A 9,083-nucleotide genomic window follows, 5' to 3' on the forward strand; every position below is an offset into this window, starting at 1 on the left:
TATGTATTTTTGTTGTGTAGTGTGTTGAGTTAAAGTTAAATCAAAGTGATTTTAACTTACAAACCAAACATACCAGTAATTTCTTCCAATGGTTTTCTCCATGTGCTTGTTTAAAGTGTCTCGATCTTGACTTTAAGGAGAATTGTTTAAGTCCATTGCAACTATATATACTTCATAGGTAATGTTTGTGCAGATACCTATTGTGTTTCTTGAATGAAATCATTAATAGAACATTCGATAATTCTTTCTGCAGCATCAAATACTGTCACTTATGCTCGCCCCGGTGTCTACAGTGATTTGTAGCATGTACCTAGCAGCAGTTCCATAAGAATATTGTTAGATACATCATAATATACATATATGCACGTTGAGTAAAATGATATAAATTTGTTGGAGATAAGATCCATCACCTTGCAAGAGATTCAGTGCTGGCACCCTATTTTTTGCAATACATAGCAAGATCACTGATTTGCCCTTTTATTGCAAGCTTTGCATGCATATTTGCTTCGTTATCGACTGCCATGATACTTGCCTTCAATGAGAAATACGGATTCTGTTCTCAGCATATCATTATAGAGACAATCAAAGTATGTAATGCACAAAGACTAAAGTGTGATTGAAATGTACAAGCAACCTTAAATTCAGATGCACTGAGCTCGATAAGCTCACAAATACTAATGCTCCGTTTGGTTTCGCAGTTAAAATCACAAAAATTTTAACTTTAATTTGAACTCAACACACTACACAACAAAAATACACATTTTCCAAATCAAAAATTTTAACTTTAACTTTAACTCAACACACTACACAATCATTTGTCCTCTTCTACAATCAAAATCAAAATTACTTTAACTCTGAAATCAAACGCAACTTAGATACACATATTGTTTTGTCCGATTGGCCTGAAGTACTTTGTGGGGCTCTTTATGCCATTAAAAGTAAATGCCCTGAACAAGTGAAAAAGATTTAGGCATAGCACAAAATACACTGAAAATGAGGGTGAATATAAAACTAAGGGCACCGTTTTCTCATGTTGTAAATGAAAGGGTGGACAAAGTAACAATTCCTATACATGAGATAAAAATTTGATTGTTAAAGTTTATTCAGTGCAAATAGTTTAAACGTTCTTAAGAAGAGTTTGAAAGTATACCTTCAAAATTAAGTGCAACTTTTGCCTTTGAAACAACAACTATTGGCACATTAGCTGCTAGATCTCCTGGCATTTGTCCTTCATTACAGCAATCTCACCCTGAAATGAAAGAATACTGGGCTGGGACCTACAACATTTTTTAACTATAGTAAATAGTATTTGACTACATGGGTTGTAAGTTTATTTCTCTATAGAGTGGTGGTAGTTTTGGTTACGTAATTATCCCTGCAAAGCAATCAGCCCATGTTAGCATATAGATCTTTCAATTTATTCGGTCAAAACTTACTCTGTGTCGTTGCAGTTATTTTTACCTGGGGTGTCCGACTGTGATGCCTCTTTTCTTGATCATTTTACCAGTTGTGGACCATTTTTTCTATTAGAGGGCTTAAGTTTTCTTTTTTTCCTTTTTTTTATATATAATTTTTGGTTTGCAATTCAGTCACAAGATGTATAGCTTTCTTCACACAACTAATCTTCCTCTTATTAAATGTTTGGATTTATACATATGAATTACCGCCTAAAGTAAAACAAAAGGTACTTCATACGGTGAACATAGTTCCTAAGTTCTAACTGTTGTGCACTAATAAGAAATGAGCAAAAATGCTGTAAAAGCAATATTCTCTAAGCAAAATGCATGTCTTGGCTTAGTGGAAGAACAACATAAGCATGACATGATCTAAGGAAAATGAAAGGTGGAATCTTAAGGCATATTGAGGAAGTCACCATATAAAAGGAAGAAAAACAGCGAGGTAGAATGTTCAAGAGCGAGATAATATGTGTGGTTACGCCTACCAGGCGAGACGGTTGCACAGATACTCGTGCACGATTTCGGCTTTCAATCACAACCTTAGCACCAGCCTTTCTGTGGGGTTACAGTTCAATATCGTAGTCTATCGTAAGTGCATTTAGAGTTAGAGCAATGCAGGTAGGCAAGAAAAAGATAAGAAAGGCATTAATGCTAACTAGTTAATGTAACAAAAATAGAAGGGAGGCACAATATGTTTCATAGAATTATGGAAGATGCAGAAAGAAGAGCCTGAGAGCAATTACTATTCTCACAACTGCAGGGTGAAATAATAGGCATCAACTGCTAACTAGAGAGAGCTAAATATTTATAGATATTCAATAATAAGATGACTTTAAAGACAAAGAAGAACAAGTAAACTGATGGCCAAGAAGACAATTTGTGCAAAGTATTGTGCTTCAAAGGACTTTCATCGTGAAAGTGTAGCTCCATTGGCTAGATCTATACTGCACAAAACTTAAATAATCTGTGTATTTGTGCATAAAAGGAAATGAAAGATGGAGTCTGAGGGCAGGATCATGAAGGGCTAATATTTAAGGAAGGAAAACGGTGAGGCAAATATCTTAAGGAGTGAGCTAATATGTGCATTGTCCATGCTATTGGAAGTGCGAAATGGCTGCTGTGGTTGGAGGTGAGAATAGATTGGAGGGGATGGCGAAGGCAAAGGCCTAGGCATTAGTCATCTGTGTTTGACGTCGGCAGGGGTTGAGCCTGTGGAGAGGAGGAATTGAGAAAGGGCATGTGTGGGCGTAAAGGCCCGTGCAAGAGACGCTAGGCTTTTGTGAAGGCATTGTTTTCCTGGGATCCTTTTTTTTTTTTCCAGAATCTTTTTATTAAACCCAGTTACCCAGGCGTAAAGGCACACGGGGACAAAGGCATTTTGTTATCCGAAAAGGCATAGGCGAAATCACTCTAATGTGAAAACACACTAATGTGAAAACAAATGAAAGGACTTCTCCTTTTTTTTTAAAATTTTTTTATATAAAGTATAGATTCCCAAGGAGATTTTATAAATTATTTAGAGACACAAATTAATGTAATTACTAACTACTCTCAATTTTTTTTAATTTCTTTCTAAAATTTTGTGTTATCAAATTAGTAATACCAACAATATAAACATACCCGAGCAATCTACGAGTCATTCATTTAATTGTAAAATACTTAACTATTTAGTAAAATACTTAATCTGAACTTAAATGTTCAGTAATTTATTTGATTGTATAATGCAACCATCTTCACTAATTTTTCATCTCTTCAGTTCTTAATCAATGAAACAACTTATTTTCATTTGGACATTTTTCCTCTCTTTACTCTAAATATCCACTACTCAAAATTATTTTCTTAAAAAAAAGAGAAATGTTTTTGACATTTTTACAGTAAATGAGCAAAAAATATAATGTTACTCATTTAACTCAAAATATCTTCTTCTTTTTTCTTTTTTTTTCCAGTGTTCCATTACTCATTTAATCTCAATGCCAAAAATGAAAAGTAAAATTTCATATTGAAATAAAATGATTTTCATGACAAATAAAAAAAAATCACCTAATAACTTAATAAAAAATATATTTAAACTTAATACTGGTTTTTTCATTTTCATTGATGTTTATTTTTCTAGAAATCCATACAAGTAAGGAGTTTGTATTATTTCAAAAAATAGATTTACTCGTAAGTGATGCTCACATATTTATACTTTTCAATTTTTTTTTCATTTAATTAGGTCATAATCTTTTAAATTGTAAAATATCAATTTAGATTATATTCATGCATTTCTAATTCAAATAAAAAGTGCATACTATATTAGCCATGTTATATGAAAAATCTATCCTTCCTCTTTAGAAAACAATTAAAGTAAAGAATGGAATATGTAACATTCAATGCATCGTCTTCAGTTGATAACCATATATAAAATTATCTCCCTTGGAACAATTATCCAAGGAGCGAGAACACTGTCACATAAGGGGCACACACATTCTAAATTATTTTCTTTTGTGTTCTTTCAAGTAAAAAGTTATTTAAAGATTTAAATATTTGATTGTGTGGTTCATTTTTTGAGCATCAAGATTTCTAATTAAGTAACTAAATACTAGGATGAAATTTGGGACTTAGGAATAACATAATTTTTGCTTCTCATTCAATATACAAAAATAAGAGTTCCTTTTTTAAGTAATATTATGGTTTAGTAGTTTTGCAGAGTAAAAGATTGAAAAAAAATTCAAATGGTAAGTCCAATTTATTGAATAAAAAAGAAAGCGATGATAATTGGATAGCGATTTAAGGAATTTATCCACCTTTCATTAGAGCAATTAATGTATTACGAGGGCATTTTGGTACCACGAATAGCAAATGGAGCGGATGAGGTTACAAATAGTCCCAGCTTTTAATTATATAATGTCGTTCTTTAATTCAAAGGCTGTCGGTCGCGGCTGGAAGCCTAGAAGGGATAGTATCGTAGCCATCCGCATTAATACGTCCCTCTCCCACACTAGCCGATCGATCCCACAGTTGAATGATGAATTGCTCTCCTAAGAATTTACGCTAATTAGTTTATTAGATGTACTTTTCTGTTAATTACGTAGGGTCCGGTGAGCCACGTAAATAAGGAAACCTAAATAACTATACAAGACCTAAATCGGGAAAGAAAAAAGTACTTGAAAAATTCCATTAATGAGGATCAAATGCAAAACATGTTAATTATTCCATGCCTCTATATATATTAAACCCTTTGTTCCCTATTATTACAAAGTTCAAATACAAGTTTCCAGCAGATACTAGTTAGATTAACGAGAGGATTTGGGGAATTCTCCTTCTAATTTATGCTAATTAGTTGATTGGATATTACGTAAGCTATGTCATGGCTTTTATGCGGTCCAACAATTATGTGTAGATTGTACGCATTTCTCTTCTAGAAATGACTGAGCCATACGGCAGAAGTCGATTTTCCAGTTGGTTCAGGTTTCACGTTCAAGAACGAAATGCATTCCCAATATAGTAAGCTCAACCACCACTTTGTTATCCATTCCGCAGTAAAATTCCCTTCTCGGAATTACTGTCTTCGACCTGCCAATCACGCGATAAGAATGATCGGATGCATGCCCTCACAAGAGGCAACAGCTGAGGCGTCCACGTACTTCCCATCAAGAGACGAGAAACAATACGCCAACCAAGTCGATAAAGCTCCCGAATCACCATGAAAAGAACACTATATCTGATTTTTAAAATTGCTCGAGTGGCGTAATAATATATTCAAGGGCAACTCTATTTTCCCTATGTTTATAAATAATATATCAACCATACATACGATTTTCTTGACCGCAATTACGCGCATTTAAGTTTTCAGAAAACAAGGAAAACTTTTCCCAGAGTTCAATTTTCTCTTCTTGATTCATGATTGAAAGTATTTGGCATGAATAATATACTCATTAATTTTCCAGTTGACATGATTTTTCTTTTTGTGACGAAAATTGAGGGGAAAAAGGCAAATTGGATAGAATCAGACAGACGTATGAGGAATGAAACCATAAATTGTGCACTAACCCGGATAACTTCAATCAATTCAAGTAAGCATACATTTGTATTGTACGTTTTGTATATGTTTATCCCATAATTATAGTTGCTTCAGTAGTCGCTTTAACCCTATGTTTGGGGGTAAAAGAAATGGATAGACGATTTAGACCGATGATAAAGCTTTTACATATAACTAGATGCAAGACCCGCGCATAAGTGCGAGCTAAAATCGTTGGACATATCGAAGATACTGGTGACCTCCCTTAGAAAATTAGTTGTTCTAATATTTATTTTGCAACAATATATTTGGTTAAAATTTATCTTTTATCAATGATATTTTGATTAAAATCTTTTAGTTATTTTGGTACAAAAAGAAAATGTCTTGTAAAATTTATATTTTCTCATTTTCAACAAAAAATTGAAGTCTCTCCGACTTTTAGAATAAGAGCTTTGATTTTAGTCTTTTAAGATGATGATAGTGAGTTTTTTTAACCTCATATAGATCTTTTGAGTTTCATAAGTAGTGTGGCATAATAATAATATGACATATGTGGCATGATTTATAAAACTTCAAAAGTCACTCAACGATGGACTACCTATGTCCTACGAGGTATCGTCTGAAGAGCATGGTATCATCCCAAGAGCATTGCTTCGGCTTTTTATAGCTGTAAATAAATTAATGCTTTTGTGATTGAAACAAAGAGTCTGAATCGTAGTATTTCTCAATGGCAAATGTCATCTCTTCATGCTAGGCATTAATTTTTAGTTTGTTTCTTTTGTTGGGAAGAATTTTCACCGGGAGGAGTCAATCTACTGCGTCGAAGTTTCACAAAACTGTCCCGTGAAACAAGTAATTAATTAGGTCGTAATCCAGTATGTCGCAAGAAAATTCAAACATGCGTGTAGTACGTCGGTGCAATTGATTCACATTTGTTCTTAATGTTGTCATCACACACACACTGGATATATGCAAGAAACACTCGTACTCACCAATATACGGATTTTATTGGTATGTTACTCAATTTTTTTTTTCCTTTTGATAACGAGGGTGTGATCAGGTTTCGTCCAATTAAATCTCACGTCTCACGTTATTACCATCATCTCATATTCTTAAAGCCTCCTATAAGATAATTCATCCTTATATCTTGAGACTTTAAGTAGGTAACAATGCGTCTGTGGCTATTATTCTTTTGGAAATGGCTGAGCAATTTATCTACATTCACGTAATTTGTGACAATTTCTCTCTTTTTATAGTGTGCGCTATTTGATATTCGGAATTCCTATTGGCTCAACTAATCTAGATTTGAGCCGGCAAATTAGAGGATAAAACTCCTCTATATAATTAAGATTTTCTCATTAAATTTTTTTTTGTGATTCTACCTTGTCAATTGGAGTGAGAAAAAAATCAATTAGAATGCAATAAATTTGTAAATAAAGTGCTAATTACATGGAAAATTGTCATAGTTATTGCTAAATGCAAGAATCTCATTGATTTTTTCTCACCACTCCTTTTTGAGGTATAAATTATTTAAGAATTTCTCATTTATAAGACTTGAATCAAACTTTATTTTTAAGGAAAAAAAAGTCTCGAATCATCTCAACAAAAGTCGACATTACCCAGCAAAAAACAAAAAAAAATCGACATTTCTGACACTTTCTTTGTACTTAAGAAATTTCACTTAGGCGTGTAAAGTACGTTTTCAGCCTGGTATGCTCCTCATTTAAATTTTATATATGTTAAAATTTCATATGACTATTCATTATGACTGGCACTTTTCACCAACAACAGTGCTATATAGATGTGTGTGGGTGGAGGGGGAACATCGAGTTCCTTATTGAGAAAACCTCGTCACACACAAAAAGAGTGACAGATTAGAACAAACACCATGGCTCTCCTATCTTACTCGTTGCCATCCATCCTTCTAATTGTCGCAACGTCCTTGCATGCAACAAACGCTGTGGAATATGTTGTCTCCAACACCGTCCCAAACACCGAAGGTGGCGCCATCTTCAGGGACAAGCTCGGGCAGGATTACGCCCGCCAGACGATGGCCTCTGCATCGGAGTTCATCTGGCAGACCCTCCGACAGCCCAACGAGGCCGACCGCAAGCCCATAGCCAGGGTGACCCTCGTGGTGGAAAATTTCGAGGGTATCGCATATACCATCAATAGTAGTGAGATTCATGTCAGCGCTAATTCCTATATCCGGAATATCAAGGGCGATATCAAGACTGATTTTAATGGTGTACTGTACCACGAGATGACCCACGTATGGCAGTGGGACGGCAAGAGGCAGGGGCATGCCCCGAATGTGACAGAAGGGGTGGCGGATTTTGTGAGGTTGAGGGCGAACTATGCCCCCCCAACCTGGCCGCCTCGAGGGTCTGGCCAGTTCTGGCACGAAGGGTATGCGGTGACAGCCTATTTCTTGGACTACTGCGAAGGCCTCAAGAACGGTTTCGTGGCCGACCTCAACATGAAGATGAAGGACGGATACAATGACTCGTTCTTTATGGAGTTGCTGGGAAAGCCGGTCGATCAGCTCTGGAGCGAGTACAAGGCTCGGTATGGAAATTGAAGCTACTCACAGCAACAAGTGTCTTTGGTAGTATTGTTACCTCTAAGACCACGCAATTGATCGGATAACAGACATACTTACAATAAGATTGTATATCTGATCAATATAGAAAAGAAATAGGTATCTTATATTGCTAATAAGTGGAGAAAGAGTGTAGTACAGTGGCTAACACTCTCACCTGGTAATCTAGAAGTTCCATATTTGATTCTTATCAGTGGGACTACATGTGCCCCTTTATTTAGATATCCTTTCCGTTTCCTTATATTATGTCATGAGCTTCCTATTGTAACCGAAAAAAAATATTGCTAATAAGTGAAGCAGCGCGTTTATGGTATCACCAATCATGATAAGTAAATAAATACCCCACTTTATGGAAATAGTTAATCGCGCGGAGATGGAGTTTGCTTCCTTTGGTTTAGATTGTCTAAATCTTCAATTATTCTAATGTCGAATGACATGATTTCAGATCCAAAATTGATCTCTTCTGGTCCTTCGGATTCCATAGGATCATTGTCAATTAGTTTCAATGACCAAAAGCATGAACACCAAAACAAAACTATCTATATCTATACATATACTCAATATAAAAAAGTGTAAGCTCATGTTTTGCTGCTTCATATTTTAATACCCAAAATGCCCTTATATTTCTCTTATAATTCCTAAAATGCCTCTCACAACTTTTTTAGTGTGAATCATAGTATTCGAAAATCTAATTTCGGTCAGACTAATTCAGTCGAGCCGGGTTGGCCCACTAAATGATAAAACTCTCACAGCGTCAATTTTCTGCATTCACAAGAACTTGGACCCTAAATTTTCTTTAAACAGAACAAACGTCGAATCACTTGAACTAAGCCAGGTTGATTGTCCTCCCACAACTTAAAACACACCGTATCCCATCCTTTTTGATATACCGTTCTCCTTTTCCAACACTATTTTTCTCATGTACATTGAAACATATAGGAATAAAAACAAAAACAGAAGAGGATATTGACAAGTACAAACAAAAGATAACACGTGTTCGATTTCCCCTCTTTATGTCCAATTG

At 35.0% G+C, this 9,083-nt stretch overlaps 1 protein-coding gene across 1 annotated transcript; it reads left to right on the plus strand.

Annotated features, from left to right (window-relative positions):
- The first annotated feature begins 7,275 nt into the window (after nucleotides 1–7,275).
- On the plus strand, nucleotides 7,276–8,379 carry LOC116202923. Its single transcript, XM_031534560.1, has one exon. It carries the CDS (start codon nucleotides 7,346–7,348, stop codon nucleotides 8,036–8,038), a length of 693 nt encoding a protein of 230 aa, XP_031390420.1. The 5' UTR covers nucleotides 7,276–7,345; the 3' UTR covers nucleotides 8,039–8,379.
- The last annotated feature ends 704 nt before the right edge of the window (nucleotides 8,380–9,083 follow it).

The sequence above is a fragment of the Punica granatum genome, chromosome 4 (genome assembly GCF_007655135.1).
Source record: "Punica granatum isolate Tunisia-2019 chromosome 4, ASM765513v2, whole genome shotgun sequence".
Classification (NCBI taxonomy): Eukaryota; Viridiplantae; Streptophyta; class Magnoliopsida; order Myrtales; family Lythraceae; genus Punica; species Punica granatum.

What these genes read in the sequence shown, in the direction of transcription:
- LOC116202923 (XM_031534560.1), top strand. Translation starts at nt 7,346, where the DNA reads ATGGCTCTCCTATCTTACTCGTTGCCATCCATCCTTCTAATTGTCGCA.